The sequence below is a fragment of the Motacilla alba genome, chromosome Z (genome assembly GCF_015832195.1).
Source record: "Motacilla alba alba isolate MOTALB_02 chromosome Z, Motacilla_alba_V1.0_pri, whole genome shotgun sequence".
NCBI lineage: Eukaryota > Metazoa > Chordata > Aves > Passeriformes > Motacillidae > Motacilla > Motacilla alba.
Window position 1 is genome coordinate 44,862,602 of NC_052046.1, and position 23,855 is coordinate 44,886,456.

At 38.7% G+C, this 23,855-nt stretch overlaps 1 protein-coding gene across 4 annotated transcripts in view; it reads left to right on the forward strand.

Moving 5' to 3' along the window:
- SLC44A1 (solute carrier family 44 member 1) overlaps window positions 1-23,855 on the forward strand; it is a 108,816-nt gene that overhangs the window by 20,718 nt on the left and 64,243 nt on the right. For all 4 annotated transcript variants that reach the window (XR_005255478.1, XM_038125476.1, XM_038125477.1 and 1 more), the window contains 2 exons: window positions 5,326-5,462; window positions 19,839-19,932. Coding sequence is in view for 3 of the 4 variants with exons in the window: in XM_038125476.1 (XP_037981404.1) it covers window positions 5,326-5,462; window positions 19,839-19,932 (231 nt within the window). In the remaining variant the exon portion in view is untranslated. The remainder of the gene's footprint in view (window positions 1-5,325; window positions 5,463-19,838; window positions 19,933-23,855) is intronic.

Here is a 23,855-nt window from a genome sequence, read left to right on the forward strand (position 1 = left end):
TGTGCTGAAACCAGTGAGATGAAGTATTGGGAAGGAGGATTTTACAGTCTGGTCTTGTGAGCAAAGAGTGGAGATCAGGCATCCTTTTATTTTTATAAAGTAACCGCAACACACTTTAATAGTCTGTTTTCTACAGTCAGACATAAGACAATACTCTAGATTTGGCAGTGAATTCTAATTAAACCTATTTGCTTCAAGCAAGCTCCTTGTTTTACAAGTTCTGGTAGTTATAAAGGGTTAAAAAATGACCTTTTATTTGCAAATAAATGATAACACAGCAACCAAATGCAAGTCTCTGAAATGCTAGTTCAGTCTAGTTTTTGATCACCAGTATGTTGTTATTTGGACAGAATTCAGTTTGTACTGTCTACTTAAGTACTAGGAGATATGATGCTATGGAGAATAGTTAGGGCGGCATTGTGCCTGAGCACATGCCTTTGACCCCAGGAAGTGCTTGAAAATTGTAAGTAATGGGAAAACCCAGGTTTTCAGGATGGCTTGCAGCATGTACACTGAGAATTTGATTGAATGAAACTGTATATGCCCTACAGGTAAAGAAATTTTTGATACTGGAATCTTATCTCCATTAGATGGCACAGATCAATTATGGTATCTGGTAGCTCAGTCTATGAGCCTTGAAAAAAGAGAGCCTGAACAAAGAAATACCTGGGGAATTATTAATATGAACACTCCTAGGGCCTGGAGTGGTCTTGCTTTTCATTGGTTTGCTGTTGTTAGCAAGTGGTTGCCATGTGGTCATCTTCATACCCTCTTAGGCTGTTTTTTTGGGATGTTTTGCTTGGTTCTGTACTCCTGTGTTGCAGTATGGTCATTACAGCTCGTATAACACGCCACATGGGCTGTACACTCTAGTTGTTAATTTTTAGGTAGTATTTAAGATGCTAGCTTTGTCTAAGTGTTATTAATGTTCAGATTACTAGCTCTCAGGTTCACCTTATTGCTCTACAGCTACCTGAAAGAATAGAGGAATCAGTCTCCTCTCCTAGGTAAAAAGTGACAGGATGGGAGGAAATGGTCTCACACTGTGCAAGAGGAGGTTTAGATTGGACATTATGACAAATTTTTTTTTGCTGAAAAGGTTATCAAGCCCGGGGAAGTGGTTAAGTCACCATTCCTGGAGGTATTTAGAAGATGTGTAGATTTGGCGCTTAGGGACATAGTTTAGTGGTGGACTTGGCAGTGCATTTACTGTTAGAGTAGATGACATGAAGGGTCTTTTTCAACAAAAATGATTCTGTCGTTCTAAGTCTGCCTTGTTTTACTTTAAAGCCACTCCCCCTTCTCCTTTCACTATCTGCTTGTGTGAAAAGTCACTTTGCCTTTTACAGAAGCCCCCTATTAGTACTGGAAAGATGCCAAAAGGTGTCTCCACAGCCTTCTCTTCTCCCAGATGAACAGCCCCAGTTCTCTTAGCACATCTTCGTATGCTCCAGCCCTCTCATCATTTTCATGGGTCTCCTCTGCACTGTTTGTGTCTTTCCTGTACTTTCTTCTGGGCATTCCAGAGCTGGTTGCAGCTGGGGGACCCCCCACTGAGGGCAGAGTAAAACTTGCCTTGCTAGTCATGCTTCTTTTTATGAAGCCCTGGATACAGTTGACTTTCTGGTCTGCAGGTATACAATGCCAGATCGTGTCCAAATTTTCATGCACTACTACTTCCAAGTCCTTTTCTACAGGGCTGATACTTCATAAAAATGCATAAGCATGCATATGTTGTAAGTCTACTATATTGATTTTCAAATAGCAAACATATTTTCATTTGTGGTGTTGAAGCATCTCTAACAATATGATTACTTTGTTTACTTCCATCTTTGTATTGCTGATATGTTATTTCCTTATTAGAAAACTAGTCTATTGCTGATTGTAAGTAACTGAAATTGCAGCCCAGAGGATGTAATGACGTTCTTCTAGAGAGAAACAAAACCTGTCCTGTGGTGACACAGTATGAAATTTTCTGCAGTAAAATTACTTATCTTCTACATGTAAGCTTTATAAACAAAAAAATTTAACTTTTCTTCTGTAATGCTGGTTCCTCAAATTTTGGTTCTTGTTTTAGCTGTGATGAAGTTAAACTAATCTTACTTATCTTACTTGTGTCTTCTAAGGCCACAGATTTGATAGCCTGAAGTTTTCTGTGCAGCTCTTTTGTGTGTACCATACAATGCAGTGTTTGAATTACATGTGCTGTTTAAGGCTATGCCCACACTTCTGTCAAAACTGTATAGGATGATGTAATTGTATTGTATTTCTAAACTTCCAAGTTTGAGTTAGAATTGTAGCATTTATTTTACAAAATATTCTGGCAATTAAAATGATAGCTGGACCCTTGAATTGAAATCACGGTAGAAGTGGGATTTGTTCTAGCTTGCTAATAGTGACATTCCTGATTTGGTTTCCTTTGGGAAATTCAGAGGACCCTCTTGTCCAGGAACTGGAGTCCAGTTCTACAGCTCCCAGAGCCCATCTCTGCCTGAGATGGGAGGCTGAGGGATGTGGATGGACAGTAACATATGGGACATTCATATAGCTGGTTACACAGACTGGTAGTGACAAGGTGCTGCCTTCAACAGTGGTACTCACAAGCACAGCCAACCATGTCCCCTCCTCCTCACAGTGTCAGAAGAAGGAGGGCTCACAGTGGCGGAAGGTCACTAGGCACCCACATGGCACTTTTGAGGTTCACAAGCTCACATACCTTTGCAGGTTCTTCAAGTACTAGCAGAACCCCTTATCCACCTTATGGGTTCCCCCTTCTCAGCAGCTGATCCAGTTTGATGTTAAGTACCAAACACTCATGCACTCATTCCATAAGCACCCCAGACCCACAGTTTCTCCCAGATAACACCACAAACTCTCTGCCCACCCAGCAGTTCTCACCTAGAGCTCCCTACTCGCCATCTCATACAGCTTGGAGTTTACTAGAGAGTTATATCAGAAGCTTGACTCAATGACCCTTGTGGGTCCCTTCCAACTCAGGATTTTCTATGCTTCTATAATTTGCATAAATCATTCTGAAGAAGGTACAGGTGCTCAGCCCATCAACAGCCAGCACCACAAGGGCAGTGACCACCTATGCTGAGTCTATCACCTCTGTAGCTCCTTTTTTTTTGTGGGCACACATTGTTCCCACCCCAGCAGCTCATTGCCAAGACCCCTCTCTGGCACTGGCCCTGAGACTCCACTGACTTTGGTAGCTAAAACCACAGTCCTGTGGCACCCAAACACCTGTTCTGATTCCACTGCTGGCACCAAATCCCTCACACCCATGTCAGTCCCCCCAGTAGCTGTCACTTAATCCCTGCAGCATCCATGCACATGGGAGAGAGACTAGAATTATGCAGAGAGAGAGTTAAAAGCTTTAGTAATAGGACAAGATAGACTGTAGTGATCAGGTGCTGAGGTTAGATAATGTACTGACCAACATCAACTTGCATTTAACTGTTCCCTTTTACACCCCTGTCTGCTACCCTGTCCTGTGCATGTTCCCTCTGCTGCTAGCAGGGTCCCGCTGACCCTTCCTACACTTTGTACTTAAGAGTTTGCATTCCTATCAGTCGCAAAGTCCCTGTCTGCAGTTTCTTCATAGCCCATCAATTATTGTCATTGACTGGGTCTCTTTCTGATTATTGTTTTTACTAACATTAAATGCATAAGTTTTCTGTCTGTCTCCCTCCTTTTACTTTTCTCAGTTTGGCAAAGTCCTTAGCCAGATAGTCTTACTGAAAAATCACCATTTTCATAATCCACATGTCCTTATCAATTAGTGAGACTGACCAGATTTGTTCCCATTCTAGCCTCGCTTGCCATATCAGTCAAGTTTGACTCTGTAGCTTCTGCTTTGTAGATCCTTTGACCAAATACCCTCAAAGAAGTAGACACTCTCCTGCCACATACCCTTATTGTATGGGATAACAACTGGAAGAATTTCAATTAAAACAGCTTTTGTATGTTCTAGTATCAACTCAAGAGTATTTTCTTTGAAATTAAGGGAAAACTGTGGCTTATTGCTTGCATGCAGTTACTTTTACTGTGTTTGCGTGACAGAATTTTCATGTTTACACTTGTTTTTCAGACTTCAGTGGTCTGTCTTTGAAGTCCCAAGATGTGTAGTGTGTAATAAGTAAAAAAGAAATAGGGATGGATGATTTCACTGAGATGAAAAAAGGCATGTTTTAAGAATGCAAGTAATCGGTTACCATGTTACAGTTGATTTAGACAACATGAGTTTTGATGGACTTCTAAGGAAGCTTGTACTACATAGTAATCATTCTTGTACACTGACACTGTGTAATAGAACAGTAGACAGCAATTAGCATATAGACTGAAGGTGTTCAGGGAGGACCTAAATGCTTTCTAGCAGCAAAAGGGATTTTTGCTGGCTACAGAATGAATTCCCATCATGAGGACTACAAAAATAGAAATGGCATTTTATATGGCAGATTTCAGGTGTTTTCCTATGATGTTAGGTAATATGAAGAGAATGTTTCAATGCATAGTACATCAACTGAATTGTAGGGATTTAAGAATTGTTCAGCTTTCAAAGAGAAAAGCATCTCTATTATACCATCAGTGGAAATTCTGTAGGGTTGATGTTTTTCATAAAACATATATAGCCAGGAGATGTTAGTTAAAAAATCTATAATATGTACTTCATGCATTGGATTTTTAAATGACATTCATTGTGAAAAGTTAGCAAGTAGAATATCTTTAAAATACTGCACTTAAACATTAGATAGTTCTACTTAAAATATCTGAAGACAGTTTATTTCTAAGTAAATACCAAAGTAATCAATTCAGTCATGACATGGAAAATCAATCTATACTAAAAAACTGTTCTTAATTACTGGTATTTTGTGTATTCATTAATATAGCCATGGACCTTTTCTTTTTGCAGAATAAGAGTGGCTTTATTTGGTTTGTTGGGTCTTTTTGGAAAAAATTTGGAATTCTCTTAAGTCAAGTTTAAGGTTGGAGTAAAGGTTTATGAATGTTTAGACTCATATCTGTGAAGAGGCATGGTAGGACTACTGCTGTTTTTGTGAGTAGCACCATTTGAATGGACTTGAATCAGGTAGAATTAAACATCCTTTTTGTGTGATCCAGAGGTATATAAATACAATACATTTGTTGTGAATATGTTGAGTACATAAATTCTTTTGATTCACACAGTTACAATAATATCAAATTTTGTCTATTTCTGGGTAGACTGAATCACTCAGTCTTGACTGAATCCCATTGTTTGAAATTTTGTTCAGTGTAATTGTTAATTAAAATAGAAGTAATTTACCTTTTTTCCTTCCATAGGTATGTATTCTTCTTGGATCCATGCAACATTGACCTAGTACATCAGAAGATTAAGTCTATTGCCTTGTGTGTATCAGCTTGCCCAAGGAAAGAACTGAAAACTCTGGCTGATATACAGAAATTTGCAGAAACTAATGGTATGAAAAAAATAGGTTTGTTTTTGTTAATATTTTCGTAGGATCTGAAACAAGACTCATGCATTAGCTGAGCTAAAAATGAAATATGTATTAAGAAATATGAATGGAAATAAGGTGCTCTTTTCATTAAGCTAAAACATTACTGTATCTTATATTATGATAGTGTCTTGGGCAGTTTGGAAAGCTTGTTTTTAAAACAGGAGTACAAAGTGTAACAAACATTTGAGGGAATGTCTGACTATATATGTTTTCAGTTTCTAAGGAAATATTCTGACATTGCTGCTTAATGGTAGTGCTGTTTAAACGTTCTCATGTTTAGGGGGTTAGTGAGAGCCCTGCTGCTGTTTAATGGCACTTGTGGCACAGAGTATGGCTGTGTGTGTGAAAATATTCCTGCTTTTATTCAGTGCTACAGTGCTATTCTTTTTGTTTTTTTTGTTTTAGTTTTAGTTTTCTTATGCTTTTCTTTAAAAAAGAAGTGTAAAGGAAACTAATTGCATTAACAAAGGAAATATTATACCTTGTCTTCCTTAAGAACGGTACTTTTTCTCCATGGTAGTAATACTGACGTTACTAGCTCAGTTCCTGTTTTTGCAGTCAGTGGAACAAAATGCGTGAGAAGTAACCAACCTTTGGACATACAAAATAAAGATATAAAATTAATTTGTGGAAATTTTAGCGGTTTTTAGCTATTCAAGTGGGAGCATTTTCCTATTGTGTGGAAACAGTCCTAAAGTTATCTTTTAAAATGATGCAGTAATAATTCTTTGCAAGGTACTTGACTAAAAATGAGACAGTCCAAAGCAGTGGATGACCCAGTGGATGACCCAGTTCAAAGCAGTGGAACTGATTACTTTTCATAAAAGAATTTGAAATCTTTATTTCTGTAGTAGCACAGGTTATGTGAGTACTCTTGTTTGAAGGCAGAGTGAGTTGAAATGGCCCTGGGGCACTGTTAGTGCCCTTGGTGTCCCATTGCACTGTATCTGCATGCCTGGGTGTCTGACAGCTGAATCAGGGAGCTGAAGTACTGTAAGGCATCACAGCTTTTGCAGAGCTGCACAAACAGCTTCCTCCTGTGACCTGTGGACCATTGTCAATTACAAATGAAATTACTCAATATCTACACTTGCATCCTTTACTCCTCCGAGCATGCTGTGTTTTTTTTAACTAATACAGGCCAATTCTTTGTTAGTATGAAGTGAAGGTCATTTATGGTAGAGCTTTAGTACCTGTTGAAGCAGTGGAATTCAGCCGTGTCTTTCTTTATCACCATCATTGTTTCTATCAGTCAAATCTCTTTATTAATTGTGCCTGATATATGTTCAGTGTAACTATCTTTTAAAGTACAACAAAAACCACTCCTCCTGAAACATGCTATACTGTGTCTTGTCCTCATGAGTCTTTGTTCTAATTCTATTTTCCTTAGGGCTTTAGATTTTAAAACCTAAAGATAATTAAAAAAAAATTAATAGGCAGTTTTTTCAGTTTCCAGGAGTTTGGTCAAAAGTATGAAAACTGGTGCTGGAGCAGAACAAAATCACTAATGAGTTCAATTCATAATTTTCATTATATATTTGGATTGTCACAGACAGGTATTTGACTAAACTGAGCTTTCCTTTTATAGAGAAGTCTGTGCATGACTGAAATTACTCCATTCAGGGAAATATTGTTATCCTCATGGTTATATTTCTGCTTAAATTTTCACCAAACTATGGAAATTACAAAAAATGATGTTTTGCAGGAAATTAACTGCTTAATTGCTGATTATTTTAACAGTTGCATTTATATAGTAATAAAGTTCAAGTGTGATTCAGCATTTTAGCAGAGCAAGAACAGTGAATTAGTACCAAAACTGTAATGCTAAGCAAGCAGAATAATTTTTCTGAGATCCACTTTGTAACTATGATAGCGGATTTAAATTAATTAATACTAGCATTAGGTTTGGCAGTCTGTTTTAAGTGACGATTGACTCTACTGTAAAAATAGTAATAGTAATAATGAAATCTGAGGACCTTGAACATGACTGCAAAGAGATTAATTTCAGTTTCTTTGTTTGTGATGATGTACTGTTAGAAAATAGAGTTCAGTTGTCACGTTCTGAAGAAGGAAGGCATATTTGTTTGGTGATAATTGGTACTGAATTTTCTCAGGCTCACAACTTCTAACATTTGAAAAAAAAATCTCATAATGTTTTAAATGTATGGGTAAAGAATGCAGTCAGTTCTTAATTTTGCCGTGTTGAGCCTTTCTGAAAGCTTTAACCCTTCTTGCATCCTGAAAATAGCAATTGTCTGGAGACAGACTACATAGGTTGTGGCGTGTACTTTTGTGGAGTTGGCCATTTTCACCTGGCTCAAATGCCATGCCTGAAATCACCTTGTCCATGCACCTTGAAATTCTTAAAGGAATTATGGCTTAAGAACCCTTCCTCAACCTATTGTGCCTCAGTTGCCCATCAAGAGGTGGTGTGATAAGTTCAAATAAATGTGTTTTTTAATCTAAACATCTTTATCAAGAGTGGTAACATGTGAAACATATTAAAACATCTTTGTATTGACTAGTGATTTGATCAATACCACATATGAATTTGCAGCTAGCTTAGCATTTATAGTATTTTCACTAAAGTGAGGCATGCACTTGATTGCCTCAACACAAAAGGACAGAGCTACCAATCCCAAAGATTCAGAACACGTATGGCAGAGCTCATGTTTGTTGTGCAGTTGCAGTTCTGCGAGTGAGATTATAAATAAGCATTTAGGGAAAATGCTTGCTTGAGGCAAGAAGACCATTTCATGATAAAGCAGCCTTTTAGCTTTCTGAATCAGTAATGATGCCCTTGCTCTTCTGCTGTAATTTGGGAAAAGGAGCTGATTTTGTAAACAACATGGCACCATTTCAGGGCAATAACTTCACTCCCACCCCTACCTCACTTGCCCTCTCACAGTCAGGTCCTGCATTTTTAGTACCTTCCCATCAAGAACGAGAAGAAGCCCATCCCTTGCAAAGCCAAGCTGATTTTAAGAAAACAAGAAAGCATGTACCTTTAATCTCTTCACAATAATTGACACCCAGAAAACTGGAACCAGCTGGGACCTTTTACAAGAGGAGGATAAAGGGGAAGAAAAAGCTGGGCACTTGACTACTCAGATCTTTGACTTGTACAGAGATGCAAGCTGTAAAATACAGAAATATTCTGGAGCAACTCCTGAAAGTGGCACAGGAAGGTGCAGTGTTACCTGAGAAATGTTGCAATGTTGTTCTCAAACAGCCATGCTAGTACATGAGTTTGTAGAGCTAACGGTTGGACACAGCTGAGAATGTTACATGTTGTGAACTGACTGCTGTTGCTCTCCCCAGGATTTTCTCACCCAGTAGAACACCTCAGGCACAGAGTACTTGTAGTTCAATGTTTTTGTTGGTCTTCACCCTTAAAAAAAAAAGTATTTTGAGTAGTGTGACTGAAAGCTGTTTTTCCCAGAAACCAAATTGATGCTTCAAAACTTAATGTCCATGAAATACTGCAGTGATGTTTTCAAGGACTTGCTAAAACATTTTGAAATATCCTTGAAGATATAATTAATGTATGACTGTGCCAAATAAATAATGAAGTGTCATTATTAAAGAGAAACACTAGACAGGTGGCTATAATTTCCGTTGTGTTTAATTCAGTGATAACTATAGTGTCTACTCAGTGTGGGAACTACTTTTCCTATTTGTTGATTAAATAACTGGATGCATTTAGGAACCTAAATTGAAATTTTTATTTTGCAGCATTGTGGCAGGCATCTGTGTTGTCAGAATTCTGTAGCTAGACCAGGCTAGTGGTCTGTGCAGACACAGACCCAGAGGGAATGCTTCTTTAAGTTTGCTATAGAGACTGATCTGAAAGAGATCAATAAAGGAAATCAGTCTTCTAAGTCAGAGCAGGTGATATCTCTGAGCTATTAGAAGGAACCACAGGGGAAACAAAGGATTTTTGTCTGAGGGTAATGAAGATATTCATGTGTAGTAAAGGATATCTTTGCAGTTCCTGTTGGCACTTGCTTTAGAAATAACTGTTATGTGGGTCACTCTGAGCTTCTGACATTTTTTGTCTGCTCTTTTCCCCCTGCCTTTGTTTTCAGTAAAAGTATGCTGTTTAAAACTTAATCATTTGCTCATGATTTTCCGAAAGTACGATGTACTGTGTTAGTTACAGGTACCTTATGCTTAAAGCAATTCTGCACCCACAGGTCTTTGGAAACATGGGTATGTTAATTTTGAGTGTCATTTTTTTATTGTCTAGAGTAAAAGTACATTACGAGCAGTTTTGAGATACAGAGTCATCTACTGATACTCTATCTTGTTACCTGAACTGCTCATCAGGTTTGTGTTGTATTGGAAATGTATCCTCTAGTTAGAATGAAATTGTTTCCTCAACAGAAAGTGACAGCATGTGGAGTCCTCCAATAATGCTGTGTTGTGTTATTGATTACATTAATAAACCATTTGGAAAGGGGAAGAAACAGTGAGGTTATAAATCTTGTTGTGACTACTGAATTATTTAGAATTGTATGGAAAAACCCGCTGCTATCAATTGCAGTGGAGTAAAATGTCAAATCAAAAGGAATGCCCCCAGAATGAAGGGGTGGGAACCTATTGTTATGCATGTAGTGTTTTAATTTAAAGTGGTTATTGATACTTGGGGAAGATATTGTGAAACTAATGAGGAGCACAAGAGGGTTAAGTTGGAGGCACAGCATTGTCTGAAAGTGTAACGTTTATGAATTGTGGAGAGGGACTGCATTTTTTGTAAACTCCTGCTATGTTGGCATCATAAAGGCTGTGTTCTAGTCCTTTCTTTACAAATGTTTTTTGAACTTGTACACAAATATGCGTATGTATATTCTCAGCAGGTATTCACCTACTGTATATGTGTGTGTGTATATATATATATATATATATATATATATATATATATATATATATATATATGTACATACTGAGAAGGGAAACAAGGATTATCATTATAAAAGGACCAGTGATTTTCTCTGTCTGTAAAAGAGAAAACTATCAGGAAGAGTAAGTCATTAAAAGCAGGAATATCTTAGAGAAAGTTGAAAAATTATTGTTCCTTCATCTCATAACCTGAGTAATGTGAAACTAGAGATCAAAATGAAATCACTAAGCATCAAAGAGACACATTGTTCTGCACACAAGTTAGGGTTAATTGCCATGAGGATGTTTTAAAAACAAAAAAATATAAACTCTTAGAATAATTCCCTTAGAACAGAAGATACAAACTCTGTTTGGGGATCTAGTTAGTGCTGAAGAATATCCTTAAGTTTTAAGTTGAGCAGAGCTAAAGGTATGGTAGGAGAAACATCTGCTATTTGACTAGATGGATTCTTAAGTTGATTCCAGAGTAGCTGATTTTATTTAGCACTGGAAAAAATAGGAGTGGAGGAATAGGTAAATGAATATTTTTCAACTCTGTACTGTTAATAAGAATAGGAAAAAGTGAAGATTCTTGTCTTATTTTTTTAATTACAACTCAAAATACATATGTGTATAGATACTTAAATTCTGAATCCAGGATTTTCTTTTTTCCATACTCTTATTTGCAACAGCATGTTTTAATATCTATCACAGTCGTTATCTTTGTGGTCTTCAATTCTAGAGACTTTTGAAGATCTAGCTAATGGGGTTTTGTGATGGATCTTTCTTAGAATATTCTTGCAGGCATTGAAGAATGCTTACTTTCACTTCAGTCCCATATTTGTTTATAAAAGCACCTATAATTTCTCCTGCCCTTTGATGCTCGCTGTTTTAAAGAAGTGATGGTATGTCTCTCTGCAACAGCTAGAAGTAAAGATACATATAAACCTTACTTTTCTTCCTTTAAAACACACACTGTGCTTCTGGAAGGCAGCAGTGGGTAGATGAAGAGAATGAAGCTTTTCTTTTCTGAGAACAATTCTGTCATATTAATCTGAGAAGTCCTGACTGCAGAGTGGTCTGTCCTTGCCTTTTTGCTTATCTCAAGGCATCACTATTTTGCTAGGGCCCAGAAATCAGATTTCAGTGTCAAGGTTCAGCTCTATCCTTATTTGGTCTTCTGTCTCTATTCCTGCTCAGTTTGCAAAAGGCATAGCAGCAGTGTTCAGGTATGTTTGTGCAATCCTCTGGTGCTTCCACTTTATCTGATACTTTAGACTGCATTGAAATCTCTGGCTGAGAAGTGGAGTTCTTGTTTTCTCAGTCATTTCCAGCTCTGATGCTAATATATGCATAACTAAATGGTATTTCATTCCTAAATGAAGCATTAAATGTATCTGCTCTTGGAATGTTTTTGTTCCAAAAATAGGTAAATAGGAAATTTATTCAGTCCTAAACTTCTGTGCTTAGTGCTTGTGTTCTGAGTAGAATTACTTCCTGTAGCTGTAGATTGGTTATACTTACTATTGTCAGGCCTAGCACTCAAAAAATAAAGAAAGTCTGGTCAACATGATGTGGTTTGTTTCATGGTGATCCGAACCTTTTTCCATTTGACGGGAGTCTATGAAGAGAGGATCATCTAATTACTTGCCATAAGCATGCTTTTTCTGGGGTCGTGCAGCATTGTTCTTTTACTGACACAACTCAGCAAAGGATAATAAATACTACCTTCTGTGGAAGTAGTATTTGGCATCCTACCAGTTCTGTGGTTTTTGGCTCTGGAATTTGCATCGGCCAGATACAAGAGACAGTACTTTAAGCTGCCACTTTTCTATGCTGCTTTGCTAGTCCATGATATGCTAAGGTAATATCCATTTATTGGTTGTGTACAGGTTGTCTCATTGCATGAATCTTTGAATGGGTCGTGTGTTTCAGATTAACAGTTTAGAGCTGATAGAATTTGACAGATTTCAGGCAAGTTCTGGGGTGAGAAATGAAGAAAAGTGTTAAAAATTTTTTCCTTGTGAGAGTCTGGGAGCCTTGTCCTTCTGAACTCCTCTGTCAGTATCAATATCATGCTCTAGCCTTTATTGCATGGGTTGGTTGGTCAAGCATAATCATCTGTGAGTCATGTGTTCACAATGTTAACTAAGTTTTAACTAGTGAACTCAATCATAAAACACCCGCAACTCAAGAGTAGAACTGGGCTGAAAGTCCAGAGATGAGGAGGTGTGATTTTAACAGTCTAATTGCTGCTAACATTTCTGCACATTTCTATTGTCTGTGAGTTTTATTCCTGTGTCAGAGAACTTAATGAACTAATAGGAAGTTACTTGTAAAGGAGGCAATGAAATAAGATACTAAGTTTTCGAACTATAAGCTCTGCTTCATCATATGGGTTTTTAGAAGTCAGTTATCAATCACTGTAGAATATGCTGATTTGGGGAGACCCACTCAGGACCATGAGGAGTCACGGGACCTGTCAAGGGACAACAACGTCCACCTTCTGGCCCTGCACAGGATACCCCAAGAATCATAGCCATGTACATGACATTATTGTCCAAACACTACTTGAACTCTGTCAGGCTGGTGCTGTGACCGCTTCCCTGGGGAGCCTGTTCCTGTGTTCCTGTGCCCAACCACCCTCTGGGTGAACCTAACCTAAACCTCCCTTGACACAACTTCAGGCCATTCCCTCAGGTCTTGTCACTGGTCACTGCAGAGAAGAGATCAGTCCGTGCCCCTCCTTTTCCTCTCACAAGGAAATTTGCAAACTGTGATGAGGTGTCCTCTCAGTCTCCTCCAGGCTGAACCAACCAAGTGACCTCAGCCACTTCTCACACAGCTTTTCCTCAAGTCCCTTCATCATCTCAGTTGCCCTCCTTTGGCCGCTCTTCCAGCACTTGGTATCTTTTTTATATTGTGACACTCAAAACTGCCCCCAGCACTTGGGGTGAGCCTGCCCTAGTGCAGAGCAGAGCAGGGCAATTCCCTCTTTTGCCCGGTTGGTGATGCTGTGCCTGATGCACCCCTGGACAGAGCTGGCCCTCCTGGCTGCCAGGACACTGCTGACTCATGCTGAACTTGCCCTTGACAGTGACTTCCAGGTCCTTTTCTGCAGCACTGTTCTCCAGAGTCTTATTCCCCAGTCTGTCCACACATCCAGGATTTCCCTGTCCTAGGTGCAGAATCCAGTATTTGTCTTTCTTAAACTTCATACAGTTGGTAATTTCCCAGCCCTGTAATTTGTTGACTCCTCTCTACAAGGCCTCTGCCTTTGAAGGAGTGAATGGTTCCTCCCAATTTTGTATCACCAACAAACTTACTTTGAGCCTTTGAGTCTTGTGTCCACGTTATTTATGAAGATGTTGAAGAGCACAGAACTAAGGATGAAGCCCTGTGGAACCCCACTAGTGACAGGTCACATCAGTCTGATGTCACTCCATTCACTGTAACCATTTGTCCCTGACCCATGAGCCAGCTTCTCACCCACCACATGATGTGTTTATCCAGCAAGCTGCTTGACATTTTCTGCAGAAGAGTCCTCTGAGAGACTGTATAAAAAACTTTACTGTAATCTGAAAAGATCACGTCAACTGGCTTCCCATGATCAACCAGCCTGTCCTAGAAGGTAGTCATGTTGGATACACAGGACTTTCCTCTCATGAAGCTGTGCTGGCTGTGACGATGGTTGTGGTGTCATTCAGGTGTTTTTCAGAACTCCCAGAATAGTCTTCTCCATCATTTTACCAGGCACTGAAGTGAAACTGATAGGTCTGTAGTTTCCAGGGTCATCCTTCTTGCCCTTTTTGAACATTGAGACAATCTTAGCCAGCTTCCAGTCAGCTGGGAACTCCCCAGATACCTAGAACTGTTCAAAAATAATTGACATCAGCAATGACATCAAACAGCTCTTTGAGTATTCTTGGATGAATGCCATCAAGAAGCCACATAGATACATGAGGATCCAGCTGGAGCAGCAGATCCCAAACAAATTCCGGGTCAGCTGGCATTTTATCATTCTCCTTGCCATGGTCCTCCAGCTCTGGGCACTGGGACCTTCTAGGCTCATCACCGGTGTGAAAGACACAGGCAAATAAATCATTAAACATATCACATGCGTCATGCCATGTAAGTGCACAATACATGCACGATATCAGACTCAGAATGGAGGTTCATATAGATTACTTTATCAAAACTGTCATTTGTAGTCTCTCAGGCAGTGCTTTGCCACATGTATGTGAGAAGGGGTATGTGGAGCTGCTTGGAGCTCTTTGTAACTTAAAAGAGGATACTCCTAAACTCCTAAGGTGACTGTGCTGCTCCTAGTACTGAAGCTATCCCTGTTGTCTCTGCATAGTTTTGTCTTTTTCTGCTTAAGTCCTTGACTCTGAATATAAGTCCATGTTTCTAGATCTTGAAGTCCTTGTTTTCATTGCTGTTAATAAGAGTTGATAGAGGGGTAGACACTGCTGAGCTCCTAGAATGGAATCCAAAACCCCTTGTATGCTTTCCACTACTACTTTTCACTACTACTACTAGAAGTCAGGAAATGTAAATATCATTGGTATACTCTGTGGACTGCTTCTCTTACTGGATGACTTAGGAATCTTGCCATTTCTCAAGCTGTAAACTATTGAATAGTAATGCTGCTCTAGCAGGGTTTTGTTTGTTGGTTTACAGCAAAGCAAATACAGGAAGGAAAGCCGTACTGGAGCTATGGTCTCTAAAAGTTTTTTTACCTAACCACCTTTGATTAGTTTGGACCTTCCTGTTTATTGTATTGCTGTGGAAAGCAGAGTTTTATGTCTTCTGTGCACTGTGTCTTCTGAGCACACAAGACCTTCAATAATTTGCTTTCTCATTTAGAAAGAACCTTTGAAGTAATAGTCCTGGCTTTCTACAGCATCTTTATATACAAACTTGGGCTATATAGAGCTGTTTTCTATGAGTGCCAGAGATAAAGGCTGTTCAGCTCCTTACTAATCCAAGCCTCAGCAAAACAGAAAGGGGACTTAGAAGTTTCTACAGCTAGGTTGGAAGTTTGTCTTTTGAGATACTTTGTTTCAGTTATGGCTTCAATATAGTCTAGTGGCGGCTTCAATATAGTCTAGTGGCTGGAGCAATTCTGTTCATTGAAAAGAAACCATGGAACAGAAACGGTTGTATGTCTCCATGATATCACTTTGTGTGTGAAACCACCAAATACAGAATTGTGGGACCAAAGTGCACACAGGTAGGGCCCGCTGCTGTGTGTTCACCAATAGCCCAAACACTGATGCTCTGCATAGTTTACAAGTTAATGTTACAACATGTTGGGATCTGAAATCCAATCCTTGTAGGACAGTTTGATGCCACCTGCCTAAGGGTTTCTCCTGAACAGATAGGTGCATTGCTGTGGGAAGTAAAGGGTGTATTATATCAGTGATCTTTTAGTTTATTCTCTGTATCTTGCTCATACTGGTTTTGAAACATTTGAGTGATACTAATTTAGGAAGAAAAGTAGTGTCTTTGGTAAACTAATTATCTCAGAAAGATGACTCAAATGTTTCCTTCAACTTTTTCTGGCCTCACCAACTTGAACAGCAACAAAAATATTTGCTGTACTAGTTTCTGGTAATCCAGAGTAACTAATATAGAGTGGAAGGTTTGACAATACAGTTCATTCTTCTCTCTCACCCTAGAAAATGTTAGCTTCTATTCAGTGATGCACACAGACTCTTTTGTGAAGAAGTCAGTTTTAAGTTTAAAGTGACATAATTCAAGCACACAATTGAGTTCTAAAGCTCTCTTACACAGTATTAGAGAAGTCATAAGGTTTTCAGAGTACAAATTAATATTTATGGGAATAGTTGAAGTTTCTAATGATTTGGGACCAAAGGACAAATAATCTCATGGGTGTTATTTCAGCTATGGGACTAGTAGTTTCTTTAAAATCAGGGTAATTAATATCCTTTGTTTGACAAGCTCCATGAAAATATTTTTCTGCTTGACTGTAACTAAAGAAGTGTGCTGTGGGGTAGGCATCTAAAGGGAAAAGATCCAGAGTAGCCCAAAAGCAGTTCCCAGGCAAGACATGGTAGTGGCAGCCTGAGTTGTCAGGCATGGCAGTAGAGAATATACTGTTGTCTTCCAGAGGGACCTGTCAAAGTGTATCCAGCTTGCTCTGCATCCAGGAATGTTTTGAGTTACCCTACAGGTCTTGCTTGAATGGCTTGTGACCTGTATGCACATCAGGGTCTGGCATTTGATTTTGCTTCATTTACGCTTGTGATCCAAACAGGTCTTCAGATGCACATTTGTACAAAGAGTTTCCCTTTCCTCTCCATAGTAAATTCTGCTCTTTTCCTCTCATGCCTGAACTGCTAGAAGTCAAAGGGAGCATCCACAGACCAGCCCCGTCCCTTATGCTTGTTTAGATGTGGGGGCCTTCTCATAAGAGACTTAACCTGTAGTTCACATTGGTCACTTGGCAGTATGGCCAAGCTGGCCCCAAACACTGTGTCATGAATCTATATACACTTGTCCACATAACACATATCCCTCTTCTTCTATAGATCTCTTTATTCTCGCCTTAGAATCATAACCAGAGAGTCATAAGGCTGGAAAACACCCTTAAGATCATCATGTCCACCACTAAACCCTTTACCTAAGCTCCATGTCTCTACGTCTTTTAAGTACCTCCAGGGATGAGGCCTCAACTACTTCCCTGGGCAGCCTGTTCCAATGCTTGATGAACCTTTTGGTGAAAAAATTAAATACCCAGTCTAAACTTCCCCTGCACAGCTTGATGCCATTTACTCTTGTCCTGTGTCTTGTTACTTGGGAAAAGAGGCCAACCCCCACCTGGCTACAGCCTTCTTTCAGAGAGTTGTAGAGGGCTGTAAGGTCACCCCTGAACCTCTTTTTTGTCCAGGCTAAACACTCCCAGCTTCCTCAGCCACTCCTCACAGGACTTGTGCTCCAGACCCTTCACCAGCTCCACTGCCCTTCTCTGGACACCCTCCAGCACCTCAGTGTCTTTCTTGCAGGGAAACTTCCAGACCTAGACACAGGATAGGAGGGGTGGCCTCCCCAGTGCCAAGTACAGATGGGCAATCCCTGCCCTGGTCCTGCTGGCCACACTATTGCTGCCACAGGCCAGGATGCCATTGGACTTCTTGGCTGTCTGGGCACAGCTGACTCAGCTGGCTGTCAACCACATTTATAACTTATCTTTTGATCTACATTCAAAGCAAAATAAATGAAAATATCTACAATCCTCTTTTTCTTTCTGTTTTTAAGAAAAACCTGTAGATTTAGATACATTTTAGATACTTCATTTACAATTAAGATCTAAGGAATATTTTTTGTGATATCTGTTTATGTTTGTATCATGTCATATTTTCCACATAAGCAAGCAGAGGCATAAGGATTCATATTGACAGTATAATTGAAAATGCATTTCAGATGTTTCACCTCCTATCTTCTCTTTGTAGGAGATCTGTCTTTCTTCAGTAGTGCATTTGATGGTTTGGACTGGCTTCCAAAAAACTACTTTGTAGAAGTAGTACTTAAATACCATTCCAGAGACTGCATTAGATAGAGAACAGCTAAGCAGGCTCTCTGCTCTTTCAGTCTGTGAATAGAAGAGGTCCATAGAGGTAGAAATGTAGCAATGATTGATAAAATTTCTGCAATAATATTCTACAAATTATACAAATAATAGTTCTGTTCGGTGTAATGCAGCCAAGATAAAGCTGTTTGTCAAAATTCGTGGTTAATTTTGGATAATAGTGTATATGTATTATCCAGATCCAACTTGCAGAACTCTTATACAAACTATTCCTGAAGAGGGGACTTTAATAATGGAAATAATTGAGTATTTATATTGATGATTAAGATTCAGATGAGTCCTTATTAAGATAAGTCCTTAGTGTATTGCATAGGGGAAAAGGACACTAAAAGCTATGTATTAAAAGTCTTTGTAGTTGGAAGTAAGCAATCTATTAGGAAAGAAGCTTGGAAGGAAATTCATCTTTTGATAGGCACCTTATGTCATTGGAGGCTTCCTTACCTCTGCAGTTGCTGATATACCAGGGCTCCAATCTAATTTGGAAGTTTCTGATTTCCTAGAAGCATTGTGTCAGATGTTCAGTGTCTTCATTATAGATAAATTGAAAGAAATCTCTCCTGTGTAAGCCACTTCCATTAGGCAAGTGTCAGGTATGAAGGAAAGCTTAATTTATGTTTGAATTTTGTTATAAGTGACTTGATCTTTACTGTGCCGTTCCAATTTGTTTATGGAGAGAGTTCAGCTCTTTAGAAGCTTTGGATATGTAATGCAGAGCTGTTATCTCTCAGCCAACTTTCTAACTTTTTCAGTTTGGGTTTTTTTTTTTGTTCCTGTCCCTGAAATCTATAGACCAGTTGTATTTTGAATACACACACACACAAAAACTCTGCAAACCCAGAAATATTTTCTTTCTATAATAAATGTTGTGTTAGGCATTGTTCATGCATTAAAAATTATCAAGAAAAACATAGTGTGTCGGGATCACTGAGGTTGAGATGACCCCAAGGTGTTAGAAAGTCCTTTTCTCCCAGCCCTGAGACCTAAGAAGAAGCCAAGACTCTTCTGTTCTCATTCTCAAGGTTGTTTATTTTCCCTTACCTAATACATTCTTTCTCAGATCTGCAGAGATCTGTCTGGCAGGTCCACACTGCCCACCCTTGGGGTGGTGTTAACATTTTATACTGAGAACTACATGTACTTTATTTACAATAATTTTCCAATACCTATCACCTATGTTAGACAGTCTGTCTCTACTCTAAACCAATCCAAAAGTGTCACCATCACACCTGAAGATGGAGGACAAGAAGAAAGAGGAGAAAGACAGAACACACCCAGATTCCTCCATCTTGTCTCGTGAACCCTCATTCTAAAAACCGCAAAATTCTACTTTTTCACCCTGTGATAAATTAACTATCATTCTACTCAAACTCTTGTGGCTTGTAAATCCTTACACAAAGCTGGTAGTTTTTTCCAGTGGTTAAAATTGAAGGCACAGGTGTCTTTCACTCCATGCCAAGGTCTCTGAGCCCCCTGCCAGGGTCTTGAGCCATCCAGGGCAGCCAGAGGAATGTCTTGGGTTCCGACAATGGTAGAATAGTAGGGGAGGGGGGCTTCACAGTATTTTGTGTCCTCTTTTACACCGCATTGTGAATTAGTCTTTTCCACTCAAATACTCAAACTTTGGAAAACCCAAAGCTAGATGGAGAGCGTCATTGTATTCTACTGACAGGTGTGTTTGACTTGATATACCACATTACCGGAGGAACTGTTGCAAAGCTTTGTAATGACATGAGGAGGTGGAGAATTAGCATCTGTATCAGTTGTAATGCTGTTTGCAAAGAATATTAGCGTTTGTTTTTTATTAGTTTTCCATTCTAATAATTTTTTTTATTTTTCAACAGGATCCACTCTGTGTAGCTATGAACTACAGCCATCAGAATATACAACAGACCCAAGGGCTGCCAAGTTATGTCCTAAATATCCTGTTCCAGAGAGGTAATATGATCAAGTTGTCTGATTTGGGGTGGAGGGAGCAGAGATTTGTTTTGATCATGACAGTTCTTTAGAAAATACCAACACATGTTCACTCTTACCAGATAGATGTTTTAGTGTATTATTGTATATATTTCTAAAATTCTATTTTTTAAAAAGTAGTGAAAATAATAGTCAAAGAAAAATCCAAATTATCTGTGTATGTGTTACTGAAACTATTGAGCTGATATCTTCAAATTCTCCTGTCTCATGTGACTGACACTGTTCTAAGAATCAGCTGTTTTACTGCCTTTCACCCTATCTATAGCCAGCTGCTCATCAGCAATGCAGATCTGAGACAATCATGGAACATTTTTCATCTTTGGAAGGAAAAATTATGTAGGGATGCATAGCTTTCTGCAGCATTCACTTCTTATACCTTACCTCAGCCAGCCAGCCAGATGCAAATTTCTTCATTTTTTACTCTTTCAGTCTGCAAATGACTAATATAAGGATAGTTCAATATCAAAAAGAGGGCTGTATTTTATTAATGGATCATTTTGAGGTTTATTTTTTTAAGTGTCACATTAGACTGCTGTTTGTGAAATAGGATTGGAAAGTTTGTAGCTTCATAAACTCTTCTAGCTGTGCTGCCTGGACCTGTGGAGATGAGCATTGCTGAGAAAAGAAGTGATCTGTTAGTGTTGTATGCGGCCTTCTGTCAGTAATTGCACTAACACTAACTAAGAACCATGTTGTGTTTTCTCAAAATTTAGCTTCTCAAATATACTCAATAGTGAGTGATGACTGCAGAGTCTTTTCTTATGCATAGTTTTCTGTTACATTTTTTTGTAAATGTTATATTTGTGTCAGTTCTACAAACTCTGATTTTAAGTCTTTCTTGTATATGTGGTAGCCTCTCCACTGAATCTTTTTTAAAAATATTACAGTGACAATTGGTGGCAGCTGGAATATTAGCTTTTTTAAAAAAAATCCCTGTATAGATTAATATTCCATGCAGCTAGCCAGCTGTTACGGCAGTAATACAAAAACAAATGAAAACTTCAGTGCCAGCTTGCATACTGAAAAGCCTTGTTAGTCCTAATTTTTGCCAGAATTATATTGACTTCTCATAACATGTTCTCACGTCATTCAGTCTCAATGAAAATAGCTTAGTAAGAAAACAGAAGGATAGAACAATGTATCAGAGCTCTAATGATGTTATGTAAATTCCTCATAAAAACTACCTCTTGTTATTTTAAGTAAACTATTGTGTAGGTGGAGTATTTTCCCTTTTTGGTACGGTATTACTAAAATATATTATATGTTTGAGCATTTTTGAGATTGAAAAGTCTGAACTTAATGCCTTAAGGCAAAAAAGGCCAACATTGTATCTGTAAACAACTGGTTTTCAGGTTTTTATAGTTTAATTATTTGAGTAAGTGTAATTTGAAGGAGAAATGTAATCCTGTTGAGACAACCAGATGAAAACCCAACATCTTGTAGACTGAGGCATTCAGGAAGAACTTACATAACAGTCACATTAGATCTGTGTCATGGTTTAACCCTATCCAGCAACCCAGACCCCCACAGCCACTCACTCACTTCCCCACCAGCAGGACTGGGGAGAGAATTAGAAGGGTGAAAGGTAAAAAGCTTGTGGATAAAGATGGTTTAATAGGGGAAAGAAAGCTGCACACACAAACAAAGCAAAACAAGGGAGAGCAGGGACCCATCACATGCAACAGTTATTTGGGGAGACAAACACCATCACTTCAAATGTGCCCTCCTTCCTCTTCTTTCCCCCTTTTTATATCCTGCACATGATGCCATGTTTGGAATATCCCTTTGGTCAGTTTGGGTCACCTGTCCTGGTGTCTCCTCCCAGCCTCCCATGCATCCCCAATGTCCTTGCCAGCATGGCAGTGAAAAAAGGCCTTGAAAAGGCCTCAGAAAAAGCCTTGACTCTGTTTAAGCCCTGCTCAGCAATAACAGAAACATCTTTCCATTATCAACCCTGTGTTCAACACAAATCTGAAACAAGCTCTTTACCAGCCACTGTGAAGGAAATTAACCCTTCCCCAGCTGAAACCAGTGCAATCTGTCAAGAGTTATGAACCCTCTGATTCCCATTAGTTCCATGGGATGGAGGTAGCATATTGTGTGAAGATTGTCCCATGATGTTTTCTGTTTGATGACAAGGCTTCTTCACAGCATTCAGCTGAGGCTGTCAATGGACTCTTACCATCCATCTTCAAGGTATTATGTCCAACTTTGGCAGAGTAGTACAGTCTAGCAGTGCAGTTGGCAATATGTATTTCTTTCACACCCTGCCTAGGTCAGCCTCTGTAGATACCACTGCATGTTTAGAGGACCCTGGAGGAAAACCTGTGCAATCCCCTGCAGCATTTATCTATAAACCAGCTGTGCTGAGCTGTGCCAAGGGACTACCCTGTAGTGGTTATGAAGAGCAGCTAGCAGTGTTATTGCAATTGGAATTCCTCTCCCCTCTCACAGGTTGCTGTATTACCCCTGTACATACACAGGGGTAGAAGTGAGAGGAATAAATTCTTTGAATTCTAATACTTAAGTAATCAGATTAATCTCCTAAGTTCATTTGAATTATGCTTTAAAAGTACAGCTCTGGGGACCATCATCTACTGGCTTCAACTTTATTTGTTCTTGTTTATGATTAAGCATCATGTTTCTATTCTTAGAAATAATTACTTTTCAGTAGGTAATATACCAAGATACAATCAAGAGTTCATATAAAATAGCACAGGTCATAGAGAATAGGTCTATTATTGTGTTTTTTACTGGGACACTTTACCTCACCTTCTCATTTAGTCAGAACCACTGGAGCAGAAGCAGATCTTAAAAGTGGATTCTCAGGATTCCCATTTACTCAAGAAAGCTTGTAGGAACCATTGACCTATTTTTTTATTAATTAAAACAAACCTAGCAATTAATTACTGCACATGAAAATAGGTAACTTAAAATAGGTAGTGAAATTGCTTTAGGTTAAGGGATATTAGATGACTAATATAAACTCTGATGCAAAAAGCATGTTTTCTTTCATTGGGATATATTTTGGAAGAATACTCTAATCCCATTTGTTCCCTTTTCAAAGTGAATATTTTTGTATTTGGATGCAGGAATAACATTCTTTTGCCTACTCCCACCTCAAAATTTGGGCTTTGTTGCTGGTAGTGACAACTTACAAATGCTTTAGGCTTTCTCTAAAGTTGTAGCAGTTAACAATTAAATAAACCTCTCAAATGTCAGTCTTTTTCAGTAATATAGCATATAATGAACAGCCGTACTCCAAAATAGGTTATGTTTTAAGAGGCTGAGAGGATACATGGGCTGCCTTTTAAGTAGGGCAGCCATCATTATGGGTTTGTTTTTTAACAACTGTGACTAATGCACAATTACTTTGCTGTTCTTAACTGCTGTATTCATTCCTACCCGAAAGTAGACCATCAATATGAGTGTCTCCAAATGCATTTACCTACTCAGCACAGTAATCACAGAACCATAAAATTTGCAGTCATCAGTGACTAAACAAAAACCTAGGATCTACTAATTAATTACCTAGAAATGGCAGGTGATCATAATTTCTCCCAATTTCTTTACAGAATAGTTAGACTTTAATGGTTTTCAGCATGTCATCCTTTTTCCCCAGAAAAACAATGGACTGGAAATATGTGCCTAAGGCAGCTGGTTTATTCACTATGTGTTTAAAATGGTGGTTAGAATTTTAGGAAGACACGGCCTTAAAAATAGTTATTGAGGACAGAAAATGGTTGATTTATAGGTCATTGCTGAAGTGGGGAAACTGCAGAAGATTATGTTCATTGCTGGTATAGTTCCCTGAAGTCTTTCAAGTAAGGAAGATTGGGCAGGTGAAACAATAGAAAAGACTTTTTTTTAATTGCATCAAAGTA